At 41.1% G+C, this 15731-nt stretch overlaps 1 protein-coding gene across 1 annotated transcript in view; it reads right to left on the bottom strand.

The window, feature by feature from the left end:
- Positions 1 to 8393, bottom strand: part of cdin1 (CDAN1 interacting nuclease 1) — a 54820-nt gene extending 46427 nt beyond the window's left edge. Inside the window, exons 1-2 of the mRNA XM_041954173.1 lie at positions 8351 to 8393; positions 7968 to 8095 (exon numbers count right to left, since the gene is read on the bottom strand). Coding sequence (XP_041810107.1) covers positions 7968 to 8095; positions 8351 to 8353 — 131 coding nt within the window. The 5' untranslated portion in view covers positions 8354 to 8393. The remainder of the gene's footprint in view (positions 1 to 7967; positions 8096 to 8350) is intronic.
- Positions 8394 to 15731: the final 7338 nt, after the last annotated feature.

Raw genomic sequence — 15731 nt, 5'->3', positions numbered from 1 at the left:
TCATTTTTCTTTGTCATTTTTGGCTTCAAACAAAGCTAACTTGCAGTATTTTATTCAGATTTTTGCACATGATCAACACAGCAGAAGGATTATAATGATATACGATATAACAAATAGTTAAAAAAGGCACTTTTTTATATTGATTGAACTCATTTAACTGTCAAATAAGTCATATTTCCTCTCAGAATTAATCCTAAAAAAAGCCCCTGGCTATGACAGAAGCTGAGTGAACCTGAACTCTGAAGCGTTTTCAATGCATCTGTGAGATTTCTCTGTAAACAATGGAGTTCATCAATATATGTCCTACTTACTTAGCCTGCTTGATTGTGTTTTATGAATCATAAAAAGATTTGACAGTTTGGTTTTTTTTAATTTATTAAAGCAAACAATGCACATGTCTAAAAATTAATTAAGAAAAGAGTGTGTGAAACTGCAGTGCATCTTTACACTGACCTTTATGAGAGACGGAAAAAAAATTCCTCCCTCTTGGATATAATTTGGAACATGGGGAAACAGAAGGTTGGGAGACAGAAGAGTGGTTTGGGAATCATTCACTCTCAACCTAATTACCCATCCTTACAACATAAGACAGAGCATTAATATGCACTGGCACCCAAAATAGTAAAGCAGCAGATTAAATTAAAAACAATTAGGGACTTTCACTTTGTCATTGAGCTGGTATGCCTGTCTGGTCAGTGCTTTAGGCTCTATTAAGCTAGGCTATCCACTGGTTATGAATCTGACAATTTCATGTTTGAGTGTTGAATTGCCTTATCTCCTTGTGCATTCACAGTGTATCAGTGTCTTAAGCATGCTGCAGAAAAACTGCAGCGAAACGCCTAGAAATTCCCATCAACCTAATTAATAGGAGATGTGGGGAATTCCAGCTATCAATTATATTCAGAATCTTCCTATTTACAAATAATTAATTATAAACAATAGCTATAATTTAGATAATGAAAGCCACCTGGCTAATGGCATTGGTATCATATGCTGTGACAGTACTTAGCATTTGGTGGATCTGCATGCAGCGAGTGTTGCATGGTGTGACTCTTCAGGGCATGGATCTGGCTAATTGAGGCATAGCACATATTTTTACTAATGGCAATGACGCTATTTTGAAAAGGGAATGACATGGATGAAATGATTCACTCTGACAAAGTGTATGAAAATATTGCTTAGCTTTAATACCTTGTTCTTTGCTATCCATACCTCGATTACTACAATTATTAGCTAATGTTTTCCTTGCATATATATTGATTTATATCTTGTCTTAGGATTTCATTCAAGCAAAAATGCTGACAATAATATATTAAGCATTTAATTTCCTATAGATCAATATTTTATAAATTGAAAGCACAAAAAACAGTTGAATGTGGGTTAAACACTCTGGATATGCAAATGCTGCTAATTACACATGCTGATAGGCAAAATGCTAACATCTGTTTCTCAGCTAAGCCTACCGTCATCAGCAGCCAAACAAATGTGTACTGAAAGAAATCTTTACATGTTAATGTATAAATGTGATATATTTTGACAAGAGATAGAAACAAACACAAATCTCAGTGCGTCATGCAGTTTCAAACAAATACTTGCACAATGAGCACACGTGTTAGCAGTTCAAATTTGTTTTACTTTTTTTTTTTTCCTGCAAAACAACTGCAAAGTCTTCTTCCCACTACAATCAATGCAACAACAGGCATATATCTTATTTACTGTAGTTGTAGAAATGCACTTTTTTTTAATTCTTTCATTACTAAGTATGTAAAAATAAGACAAATCAACAGTTTCACTGTATTTTTCAAGCTTTTTTTCCCCATAACTGAAGAAATCTTTGCCAAAGCCTGACTCAGAGCACATTCCACTACATTTACTGATAGTGACCCCCCACCGTCTCTCTGCAGAAGGCCGTACAAAAGTACAAGCCTGCGGGGGACTGTGCACAGAAATGGCTTCAGCAGAAGCACAACAGGGCATCTCACTTCCTACTATTGTCCTAATAGATGAAAAATATGACCCCTACACAGCCCCCTTCACTTTATTACAACCTTTAAAATTTCTGTCTGCTGAGGTGCCCTGAGATGTCAAAACTGTTATATAACGGTGGCAAAAAGAGCGAGAAAGATCCCACAATCATCACCTAATTGTGATTCCTCCTGAAAGATAGGGATCTTCATGACTCTGTCTGTGACAAAACATGTTATAACTATCATGGTGCGTTGCCATTGTTATAGTGTAATTATTGTCATTGCTGCTTCTGCAAACTCACATGGAAATTGAAAATGAGGGCCATGTTATCTGTCAAGTGGCGAGCGTCCACTGCTCTGGCAAAGAAACACATTACACTGACCAATTGCCTACTCCCCCAAGCGTGGCTGGGGAACTTGTACCATTCTGGGCAATTTGTTTCATTCTTCTTTTGCAATTGATCCAAGTATGCAAAGAGAACCTGGGGCAAGAGACTCCACCATAGCTGGCCAGCCGAACAGTAGTACTCTATGCTGTAGGTTTCCCTTTGTGTGTGTATGGCTTCAGGGTTTGAGGGACAACACTGGTGCTACTGCCCAGTACAAGGCACAATACGTTGGTCTTAATAATAGCTTATATTGCTGTGCAGATACTTATACTAGCATCTTCTGTCTCATCCAATAACCACAGTTTCTATCCTGACCTTTATAATTGCTATACGTTGCTTAAGCAACAGGCTGCTTACCTCAGTGTTTTTAGCCCAATGAGCCGAAAAGCCTTGACAATGTATAGAGTGTGCTTGGACAACAGCCCTGAGATATCAAGAGGAAGTAGTCATTCCTGTGCTTCCTAATCAAGTAATTGATTGCATCTATTATTCATGAACTCCTTAGCCTGACATGAAGTTGTGAACTCAGCACAGCTTCTCTTCTTTCTGCATCCCTCTTCTCTGCTTACACTTCATTCATCCCTTCACCCTTCCACTGCTCATCTAACCACATAAAGCTGTGGAACTATTTTGCCAGCCTCTCAGCCTTTAAGGGTTGTACCCCAAAGCCCCAACTGCCAGTTTGTGTTTTGTTCAACGTGGGCAGCCAGAAGTGTGAGGCCGTGCACTGGAGGCCGTCGGGGCTGCCCCCACAGGCTCTGCACTAGATCAGTCTCTCGGTAATGTCACTGCCACTTCCAGGCGACAACATAGCTGTACAATTCTACCTCCACAAGAGCTACAACAGAGCAACTCTGCTGATTCCACAGAGACAATAGTGGAAATCACAGTTAAATGTAGAAACACTACAACTGAGACATTTAGCCTGAGCACTGTTTATATATAGACACATATCTAAAACAGCAGTATGAGTATGTGGTGTGCCTTGAGATCCCCTCTCACCTTATTAAATAGGCATGGGTTTACCTTTAAAAACCTGATCCAGGTGATCTTTAGTAAAGGGTTAATAAAAATTTTCAGGTTACTAAGTTGGCCAATAAAACAATAAAGATAGTTACGGCAGATAACTTGCCAGTCTGACGAACGTCTACATTTTCTAGTTTGCTAAGGCAATTTCATTTGACAACCTAATTAAGGTACAGTATATACCAAGATTCCTTAACTTTAGATACTGACAAGAGATTGGGGAATCTTGGTCATATGCAACTGTAATAGTGTAAAACAAAAAATAACCTTTAACGGATTGCTAAAACTATGCCCTACACTGTAAAACATAAGACGGCATGAAGGAATAAAAACAGATTTTCAGAAATACCTGGATTTTACTAACAAGTTGACAATAATCTTGAGTTCTGAAGTTATAAAGTTAAAAGGTGCAGTACGTTCCTGTCAAATTCATACTTTGAACAAACAGAGCGCAGCATATCACCAGAGTAACAAATAACTCCTGCTAACTGTAGCTGCTGTTAGTTAGCCCAGTTAGCCATGCAGCTAGTGGTCCTATTAGGTTGCTGACTGGGACCTGGACTGGGAGCTGAGAGAACCGGGGGAGTGTTGGTGTTTACACCACCACCACATGAGCTTTCAAACACTGGGAGGAGGAGGTTTTCAGGCCCGGGGGACAGAGGACAGCCTCTGAAACCAACAGAGGCCGGTGTGACAACAGGGAATACAGTACCAAGGTGATTTACAGTGGCTCCAACCAGGACTCTGACTTCGGGGACCACGAGACACTGCAGCTTCAGGTGGGGACAGGAGAGGCGTGAAGCAGGAGAGGAGGGAGAGTGAGGTCGGGCATCAATCAACTCAGCGTCGGTATCGTCAGCGCCCACCTCAAGAGGATTGAGGTATGCTATCGGACTATTGCCTCTTGAAGTGAGAAGTAATATTATGAGACAAAACAGGCCAGGGCTAGCTGGTTAGCATGCTAAGTCCAGCAGATATCAGTAGAAAAGGTATCTTTGATATAATGTCAAAACTGTTATTCCCTCACATTCTGCTGATAATGTTAATTTTTGAATGTTTTAAAATCTAATTCTTACAAATTGCACCTTTAAACTAAATGTATAAAGAGCTTGCAAGTTTAATGCATCATGCCTGTTACCAAACCCTTAACCAGCATGTACAAAAAAGAGAAAAAAAAGAGCCACAATAAATAATCAATGAGCAAGTCCCTCAGCTTCGTCCTAAGCCTAGATATTACCATCAAAAACAAAGTGTCTGTAGCCAAGAAATCACCATATCAATGGCACATGCCACAACAACCCTGTCCCACGCTTTCCTTCCAAAGATCATGCTAGATAAACCCCAAATAACAGAGAAATTAACAAATGCTTGACATTTGCTCAACATCCATTATTCTGACACTTCTTCAGAATTTCAAAAGGCTGAACGCATGCTTAATCAACATTCATATTCCCAGAGCGAGCCCCAGCACCATATTGCAGCCCGCCTCAGTGCTGATGAAAACGGCACATTAGGGCCCGATTCGAAAAACGTTCAGGGACTCCTCACCAGGGAGCTTTGTGTGTGTGTTTGTGTGTGTGTGAGTAAAAAAGACAGAGAGAGGCAGTGGCTGTGTTTAGAGGGGAGGGATGCTTCACACTTCACTTTTTAAGCATCTTCCAAAACACAGGCATCTGCCCCTTTCTGCACACCCTCCTACTTTCATGACCGTGAAAGCCATATGAGGAGTGAGCTGAATGGCATTTTAAAGAGGGGGGTAATCATTACATCCAAATTCATTCACAATATGGCACAGAAGGACACAGAGGACTCTCACATTCCCTCCCACTTTTTCTCGCCCGTCTTACACAGACTCTCTCTGGGGACAAAGGGTGGAAGGACTGGGGTCCCCTCTAGACCCAAGGGAAGCCAGGCAAAGCCTCAGAGAGCAGCCCATCATTTCCAATTCTAATACGTGGCAAGAGAAGGACGTGATGGGACTGATGTCACATTTCCCCCCCACACCGGCCTGCGACGAGCCCTCCCACCCCCCTCATTGCCTAGCCGCGGTCCAGATACTAGGCAGGACAACACGGCTGGCTAAGAGGAGGGCAAGGAAGAGAGGGCAGGAATGGGGGTTGATATTTGCATGTCCCTCCATTGTGAGTGGGGGTAAAAAGTGACAGCACCGTGTCCAATTCTTTTCCCCCCAGAGCAGCTCGGGCCCGGCAAGAGAGGCCAGGCTGACAGATGACTCCCAACATCTGTGTTATGCAGCCGTTACAGATGAGGGACTCCACATCGCAATCTCTCTCTTTCTGTCTGTCTATGGGACACTCCCTCTCTCCTCCCACTACCCATATTCAAAGTACAACAGAAAGAATGACAGACCTTCCGTGGAAATTACCTTGAAATGGCCTATAGCAATCATATTGTTCAAAGTTTAAATTTTCCTCCCTTTAAGTCCCTAATCAAAAGCAATGATAATGAAATGGTTTTGAACTCAATACAGCATTCGGAGAATTGAGGATAATGGCTATTCCTACACATCTACATCACTGCAACCCAGAACTCATGTTCTTATTCCAAAAAAGATTGGGTGAAACAGTTCAAATCAATATTAATTAGAATTTTATTTTCTGATGAATAGATATCAAGATATGCAAAATTCAATTGCATGTTAAACAATAAAAACGATGTTCAACAGAGTGATGTAATGTGTTCCACTGTTCTGCATTACAGAATATCTGCACATACAGAAAGACCTAATATAATAACAATAATAATACATAATACTCATAATTAAAAAATATGATTGCATTTTTTTACTTTTTAATTACAATTGCTAGTAAAACATTAATTCAGTCAGAAAAATTCCATTAAATGATAGCATGCTACCATGATATCATCACAATATGATTTCAACTAATTACAATCAGCACGCATTTCCTGGTGGACATTTCCATATAGTGAATGGACAAAGTTTGAACAAAAATACCAGAACAGTATTTTATACGATAAAACTGTCACTTAAAAAAAACAATAGGTGCGTCCCCTGCAAGAATAATATGGCACATGCACCTGAAAAAACTACCAAAGCCTCCGCCATGACACTGGTAGAGAACACAGTTCACTAAACATTGTTTGCATCATTTGGAAATCACCCTGTTCAATGTGAATTGATCTGATATCCAGATACCTGCCTTTTCTATCTCTCTCACTATTATAACCCAACCAATCTTTTGCCCACCCCCTGAGCGCTGGCTTGTCCACAACAAACCGCTAACCCCCCTCCAACACCTCCCCTGCCAGCGCCAGCCTGGCCAATATTTACGCAGTGGCAGGGCTCCCACACAGTCCGAGGGGACAGGAGGGGTGTGGGGCGGGGGTGGCTGACTGCCGTGCCTGAGCGCATGCTAAGAGATGATGGATGGCCTAGTCGATATGTTATGTCTTAAGAGCCTGATTTCCTGCCAGTCCAATCACTAACCCTCCAGAGCCCAGCTCAGCTGATTGGACAACCAGAATAATTTCGCAGGCTGTGAAAACACTGCTGCCGTGCCTGTCTGTCAGGCCCAGTGACGAGACTCAGGGATTTTAAAGAGCAAGGGCCTCCCCAAGATTGGTTATGGTGAACGAAATAATAACAATAACCAGCAAGACTAAACAAAAGAGCAAGCACCTCCGGGAAAGAGAGATCGTGCAGAATTATTGGAATGAAAACTGTCCAATGTTTTCCTTTAATTATTACACCCACCAGTACCGGGTTTTGAAAAAACTGGCATTTGGAGTGTTTGTTAAAGACAGTTTGGATTAGGAAACCAAACGGAGAAAGGAAACCGAAAATAAACATGAGAAGGACCTCCTAGTGATGGTGCCTAAACATACAGGATATTGGATGAACTTTATATGCATGACATATTCTGTAAAATGCTGACAGTGAGAACAAAGGCAGGCTCAAGCTCCCCTGTGCCCCCTTTGGGGACCTGATACCTTCTTCTAGATTGGTGATTAGGGCACAATGGAAGTAGGAAGCTCCAAATACATACGACTTTGTAAGTGACCTCGACGGGATCAGCCACGGTGTCCTGGTGGCCTTGGGGGATTACACATGTTACGTTCAATAAAGTGAGGGCCCTCAGTGTCAAGGAGAAAGGCAAACACAACCATTAACCTCTCTCTTCGATTTCTGGATGTGGAGGCGCTGCATGGCAAAACATTGGCTAAAGCTGTAGTGGGAGCCTTTACAGAAAGCTGTGTGGAATTAATTGGTGATCATAAGAAGTGAATTAAATGGGGTTATAATTAATAATATCAGACAAAAGAAATAGACACAGGAATAAATGATCCCGCTATAGGGAGCTGATGGACAGACAGATGATAATGTCATCACTTAGTTTATCTTAACTAGCTCTCATGTAAATAAATTATCTAAACACATTTTTTTTGTGCATTGTCCAAAATATAGTAAAACATTTTTATGCAACGCAGCATGGCGTTTTAACCCACTGTCATACATAAACACACTCACCTACAGCTATACACAAATACATTAGCACATGTAAGGAAGCTCACATAATACAGAGTCCAGTGTGCAACGACTTACTTTGGAAATCTTTCCTTCAGCATCTTCATGCACTGGCGTGTGGGTCTCAGCTGTTCAGTCCTTCTCACTATCTCTTTATATTCAGCTCGGGATAGTCTCATCTTTCTTTCATTAGCCACTGTATCAATCTGTACAAACACAGAGCGAGAGTTTGATTAACGGATGCTGCTGTAACAATCTGATCTGACAGCTGTCAAAAACAGCTGTACTTGCATTGCTAACCAAACTTAGCTTAGTGTTACGGCTAACGCGACAAACTGAACGCATATCTCAAAATAAAACAGTTTGTCTCATCTTCGAAGCATTGCTGAATGAGTACGTGATGCAACACATCGTCAAATGTGACTCTAGAACGATAAATAACGTCTAAAAGTGTTGTTTACCATTGATTCCTGCTGCCTGTGGATAGTTCCCGGTATCGGCTTCCCGCTAGGAAGTTAAAGAGGCGACTTTTGTGTGAGCAGCGCGTTGATTGGTTGATTCATCCACGGAGCTGAGTATATCACCACATGATTGGTTACTTGGCAGCACGAAGGCGGTGTCCAGCTAAGACATGCTGCTCACGCTCTGCAGTTCCGAAGCTTCGCTGGATTCTCGTCAAATACAAGCGATACAAAGGCAGGTATTTCAAATGAATAAATGCCCCCCCTTTCCAATGCGCGTCGAAAAGTCCGACAAAGTAAAGAAAAACAATTAAAATTATTAAACTACAGTGACGGGAGAGCTGTATGAGAGCGTGACAGAGAAATACAGGCACAGGGAAAGGGAGTGAAGGGATCGCCTTTCTTAATACGTAGGTAGGGTAGACGTGCAGTTACTCACTACAATTTCTGTCACTAATGTCACAGTTTTTAACGACAGCATTAGTTCTGTGCTTGCATGCAAATTGCAGATCTTAACAGAACAGCCCAGTTAACAGAGTTGTCGCCGTTAATTAAATTAAATTAAAGTGCAACTTGTTAAGCTGGTGATGAAACTGGTAAGTTTCCACTGCAGGCCAGTGCTAGTGTTTTCTGTGACATAAAGTTTACCATATCCCGCTGCAGTGACAAATCAGTAATGTGCACAGAGAATATACTGTGGTTGAATCAGGGGGCACAGACAGGATTTCTGCCCCCCACCTCCAAAGAGAATATCAGCTGGGATTTTCTTAATTATTTCCTAAAACCTGCAGACATTTCTGTGGGCCATCACCAGCTGTGTGCCCCCAGAATCATCTAGACCTTTTACCTCACCAGTGAAGGCAGTGCTTTCAATGAAATATGTAAATCAGAGCAAGGACAGTGATTTACTGCAGAGTACTGTAGTAGAAAAGATTTGGGAAATTTGTGAGTTTGTGAGTTTAAAGGATAAATGTTTGCTCTGCCTAAAGTCTAAAGTGCTTGCATTTCAATGGAAAGAGCTATTTAGCAGTTAGAAATTCAAACTGATATTTGACTAAAAATAGTCAAAAGTATTTTTTTTTTCTTTATTTCCCTCTGAACCATATGTTTGCTTCATGTTCTGGAGTGTTGATTTTAGATAACACTGAAATAGGACTAAAATCTTTAAGACCTTACTTGTCAGATACATCCCTTGAGAACAATATAATTTTACAAAGGCATTATTGTCTAATTAGTCTCTGAACAGTGCTAAACCTCAGTCTAATAGATTTTCTCTTTAACCCTCTCTCTTTACACACAGATGCAGGGAGGTCTCAAAGACACTTTATGGTGAGTTTCATATTTTTTGTTTGTTTGCTTTGTTTTTTCATTTAGCAAAAAATAAAAACAAATCCAACATAATCGTCACCACAAGTAATTAACCTTAAAATGTGCAAAGATCTCAACTCAAATTGACATTATTGTCTGCCAGCCTTTGACAATATCAAATAATTCTACGGTCTATTCTTTTGACATGAACATTTCTGGTTTCCTCCGTTGTGGGTGAACAATGCATCAGTGAGCAGAAAGGCTCTATCTGACCTGTGGTGCATCAGAAAATAGAGCTCATTGTTGTTGGGCAGTGTAGTATGATGTCTGAGATGAGCTGAGGTCTCGGGCTGTGTGTTCACCAGCGCAGTCCCTGGGTTTGAAAGGGCTCAGTGCTCTGTGGTGGCTACAAAAGGGAGCTGTGTAGTGGGATTGGTATGGCCAGATAAGATCAGGGCCTCTGAGGAAGTCTGGTCTGATTGCTACAAAGGGCTGAGGTCAGGGGCAGGAGGAGCAGTTTACTCATCTAGGTATCAGAGGATCAGGGGGCTTGGTGGGGAGCAGCGTGTGTAATAGGTATAAAAGGATCAGTGTAATGCGATGGTATAAAAGGATAAAAATCAGAGAAGGGGTTGGAAGGCAGTGTACTGTAATGGCCCCAAAAGCGAGGGGATCAGAGATTTTGTTGTGTGTAGGTGTCTGCTCGTGTGCGTATGTGGCCACGTGTGCGCACACACAAATCAGTTTGTGTGCATCTTTGATGGCTATGAGAGCCACAGTGGGCTGTGATGAGAGCTGAAGGAGAGAGCGAGGCGATGGAGGGGATACATGGAAAGGATGCAGGGGGAAAGACGAGTGCTTTGGAGGCTGCGTGTAAACAGGGCAGTGGTACACACAGTGCCGTTAACCAGCTGTGAAGCCTGCTCACAGTGGGAGATGAATTTACAAAGGATGTCTCCCTCTGATATCCAGGAGATGCTGCACTGATCTCTGCTCCACTGCTCTCGGCACACCATTGTAGTGCTAAGCACTGTGCCACTAATGGCACTTATATACCTTAATGCCTGGAAAACATTTACATTTTGCTTGCAGCAGAGGGAGAGTGTGTGGCTGTGCAGGGGAGAAAATGTGCGTGTGCACGTGTTTTTTTATCAACAGCATCTTCAGTCGATGAATCTAAGATTTGCAAGGTTGTATAATTTCCTTTACTCATCACACAGTTTAAGGAAATTGCAAGTCCCCCCATGTCTTGCACATTAGTACCTCCTAACCATATCCAGTGATATTACTTGCCATACAGACAGAGCATTTTGTTACACTAGATTGTCAGCATTACTGTCATAATGTTTTTTTTTTTTTCCATTTGTGAAGTGACTTCACTCCTCTGCACCACAGAATTGCTCTCCAATCTTCAGGGAGTCTGGGATCTCAGCTCTAAAATTCACAGTTTAAACATGAGGCAAGCTGTAACCAGGAAATGCCTGTAGTATTAGCAAGGTATCGGATTCATGCATTCCCCCCTGAACAGCATGACTGCCCCTGAAAATCCCACATCCATATTTTACATCATGGAAGACAAGACACATGTGTTTCACCCTAGCTTTCAAAGCTGTTTCTTCCATTTATTTTATTATCCTTTAATGAATTTAATTAGAGGACATGTAATTAAATGCGATTGAGCTCACCCCCATAACACACACATGCACATGCAGACACACATGCACACATTTGGCAGTAAATTGCTCAAAACAACATGTGCGATGTGAACAAATTTACTGGATTAATAGGGGATTGATAATATTTTGGGATTGTATTTCACTTTAAACGGCTGCACGCGGAAACAAAGGCTGCAGCCCAGGCTCATTAATCATAGTCAACGGGTTGCCCGGGTGCAATTTGCATGTCCGAGGTGGCTGCACATGCTGCCGTTCGGACTAGGTTTCTGGATCTGCCTTGATTTGGCCAGACCGTTAACACTGCGTCAATCAAGGATAACCCAGTAACAGTATGACAGAGGAAGAGGGAAAAAAAACATTTTCTCCTCATTACCCAACACTCCTTCCCCTCCCTCCCTTCCCCCGTCTGCCCAACTTCTTATTTTAGTTAGCACTAATTACACTGGCCCGATGAAAAATGAAACCATCCTGCTGCATTTATTACTGAGAGTAAGAATTTTAATTCTTTTTTAAGAATTACGTGGCCTGAAATACTTGAATATTTCAATTTAAATATTTAATTTTCCAATATAGGAATACACTTTTAAAATATCATCCATATGTGATAATATTTGGTTTGATCGATGCATCAATTAAAAGTCTGGCTTTTTAGCCTTTTAGAAAATTTGGGGAAAATGATCACTTTTATGTATAAAGAAAACTTTTTTGGTTTGTCTTTATTTTTTTGTCAGCCACAGTTTGGAGCCTCGCTAAACCATTTTAACTGCAGATAATTGGGTTGAGGTGTGATGCAGTGAAGTTCAAAATGTAGCACAATTTCAAAAAGCTGTAATCTCACCACTGGCTCCATACACTGAATTCTAATTATCTCGTCATGAACTTTAAAAAAAAAAGAGGCAATGTTTTAATGGCTTTTTAACTCTGTAAGAGGTGTGTGTGTGTGTGTGTGTGTGTGTGTGTGTGTCTGCACGTGCATGTGTTTATGCGCATGAGATGGAAGTTGATGCACACATGTGAATGCGTGCGTGGGTTTCCGTGTGTCAGACACACACACACACACACACACACACACACACACACACACACCATCATCACCGCACACAGACATGTGAATGCGGCTTGTGTCTGGTCTGGCCCCTCTACCTAACTCTGCTGCCGAGGCTCACGCTGTGCTCTCCCCCCATCCCCTAATATCCTGGAGGCATTTTTCTCATTATCAAATATTGTTTGATGTCTTTGTTTCTTGATGATTAACCATGGTCACCAAACACTGGTCTGGATTGTTTAAAATTTAATTTTGGGGCTCTGAAGTACCTGCAGAGGGGCTGACTGGTGGGGACACCCGTGTTTTATGTATGCTATTTTTCACGCTGAAATGCAAGAGGACACACATTGAAAAACACAATAAATCCTGGAGGAGAATCATTAGTGGAATACTAGTGGTTTTTATGACCATTGTTATTCAACGCTGTATTGAGATGCAGTAAATTATTCTGTTTATTATGGGTTTATGGATTCAGTCCCATTTTCAGAATAATTATGTTGCTCGTCATTCTGCATAAATAAAACTGCACTCTATATACTTTTCGATGTGCTAAAACATAAATGTAAACGCTACAATACACTGTAAATATTTTTCAAGGCAGTTTTTAGTATTTCAAAATGTTTTTTTTTTTTATTTGTGCATCTTGTGCATATTACGCATGTTTTGATTGCACCGATCGTGTATATATTTCTGTGGTAATTTGAACATTATAAAGACTAACATCTTGCCATAGGAATCCAGGATTTATGATAGAATCGACATTGTAAGCAAACAAATAGGGAAACAACACTCTCCCCTAATGTCAGCATGTCAAAACTATATTGAATACTTGAAATATCTGTGTATCTAAGGCTGAATAGCAGCCATTGTATCGGTCTAATGATATTATCCTCTGAAATTTGGAGTGAAAGAAAAATGGCAGAAATGAGCAGTACCATTGTCTGCCCCATTTTATTTAAACAGATTGCAAGAGCAGAGAGACACAGACTGAGGGAAAGAACGAGCGAGGGAGAGGGAGAGAGACAAAAAGAGAGAGAGAGTGCTCTGTAAATGAAAGGTTATGCGTCGTCCCATGTGTTTGTATTGTCAATAACTGGAGAAGGCTGTCAAGAAAGTGGGGAGATAAAGGTCAATAACTCAGGCAAATGTGTTTGTATTTGTACACTCCTGCTGATAGCACAGCAAACGTCAGGGCCTGTGTCTGACACCCCACAACAATAACACAAATAGTGGGGCTAGCATTAGAATAGTCATTATTATTGTTGGCGCTGGAAATGAGAGGGAACCTCAGCACATGGCTGTGACAGCCGGCGCAGTGTCACTCAAACGTCACTCCATAATGAAACACGCCGGAGATCAGAAAAGGCGATGATAAAGTGTAAACACAAAGAGATTATGCTGCTGGATCATTGTGATATTTGCCTTATTTGCTTGCCTCTGAATAAATATGATCGTTACGGTGTTGTTTTGGAAGCATTTGAGACGAATGTAAATATTGGAATAATTAGGGATGTTAGTTTTATCATTTTTTCTTGGAAATAAAGTTCTGAAAATTAAATTTGACTTATTGCTGTATGATTTTTCACCTGGGCCTGCTCATCAAGCGTACATAATGTTAACAATATTTTTAGACTGAAGCAAAATGTGCCAATTTTGAATTTAGCCCTTTTCCCCCACAATAAAATGATTAAGGTTAAGAATTTGCCATTTTCCTATGAAAGACAGAATAGAAAGTAAATAAAATTTATCTGCCTTCTTTTTGCCACACAAGGTTAAGCTGTAATGTAAAAGCTTAATTTATTTTTCATGATTCCTATACGTGTTCAAGTGCTATTTTATTCCGCAGCCATTTAGTGTATGTCTCTGTGGCCTTGAGTGTAATAAATGTGCAATTAACAGACTTAACTAATTCATGAGGAACATTGTGAAACTAACGAAGGGCATAACTACTGTACACACGCTGCTGTCATTGGTGAATATTGTTATTGTTCTGCTTTTAATTGCTGGAGGAGGAGGAGGAGGAGGCAGCGTGTTTTGAATATATGTCCTCGGTTACCATAGCAAAAAAAAAAAAAGAAACACTGGCTCCCTCCTGACAGTTCTATCGAACGTCAGAGGTACGTGGAGGTGTTAACTCCTCTGGTTTAACCAGTTACCAAACAAATGACCCTTTTTAACGTACAACACAAAGACAGATATAAGTAGCAATGCATCAAGTAACAGCGTGAAATCCTCTGCCCATTCATCTTGATCTGTGGTCAAAGAAAAGGTCCCTGTATTTTTGTGTCTCATTAACACACAAGCTTCCTTTTTTTTTATATACACCAGGTATAATTTCTGCTATTTTAACGGTTGCCACTGCGGAATCAGCGTCAAATTGTGTGCTCCTTTCTTTTAGAAACTGCAGCGATTAAAGCTATAAATCATTTTCAAGTGAATAAAAAAAATTCAAAGTGGTACTTCTCATTCTGCTCTTGGAGTATATTTAGGTGTAACACCTGAGAAGCCTATTTTCTGTTGAATCATCAGCACAACAAGCCCGCAGAATTTGCAAACGTTGTCCTATTGTGAGCAGGTGATGCAAAATGTACTTTTAGTAAGTATATGAAGTCCATCGGGGGAAGCGGATCCCTCTCCCTCTGTCACCCTCTCCCCAGTCAGTTTGTTTGTTGGCTGTGGAGCCTCGTAGTGGTTTACATTACATATGATTATGTAAATCTGGAGCTGTTCCTGTGCATTACGGGCCAACGCATTGTCAAGATCTTTTCTAAAGCAGTCAAGTAGCTATTTCTGAATTCTTTTATTATCTGAGAGTGCAACAAAGAAAGTCTTTTGTTCACTGTTTGCCGCACACACACTCACATGCACACACACACACACACACACACACATACACGCGCACTGCTCCTGCTGCCGTCCGTGACTTACTACTGTCCCCTAGTGGTGCTCAACTCCATAGTCTGTCTTCACTCTCCATTTCCATCAACTTTCCACTCTTCCATTCACCTGACTTCCCCCTGTCTTTGTCCCGCTCCCCCTCTGTGTGCCTTCTCCCTGCCTTATCATGCTCAAACATTTAAAGGGTTGATTTGTTGTATTGTATGACAGAGCGCTCCAATTATGCATCGCTGTGTCCACAGTGGCTTCGCCTTCAATGGCAGCCTCGAACAGTGTCAACAAAAACAGGAACCCTGATGTTTTGTGGCTATTGTGAGGCCAGAGCTCGTGTCAATAAGGCATTGTTTGGTCAGAGTGCCACACCGAAACTGCAGCGAGAATGTTATCAGACCTGTGGAAAAAAGGGGTGTGCGCATAATAGTGCTAAAATGTAAGTATGATTGTTTGGACAAGC

The sequence above is a fragment of the Chelmon rostratus genome, chromosome 15 (assembly GCF_017976325.1).
Source record: "Chelmon rostratus isolate fCheRos1 chromosome 15, fCheRos1.pri, whole genome shotgun sequence".
Lineage (NCBI taxonomy): Eukaryota > Metazoa > Chordata > Actinopteri > Chaetodontiformes > Chaetodontidae > Chelmon > Chelmon rostratus.
The sequence above is the reverse complement of the archived record's forward strand: the minus strand, read 5'-3'. Positions and strand labels throughout refer to the sequence as shown.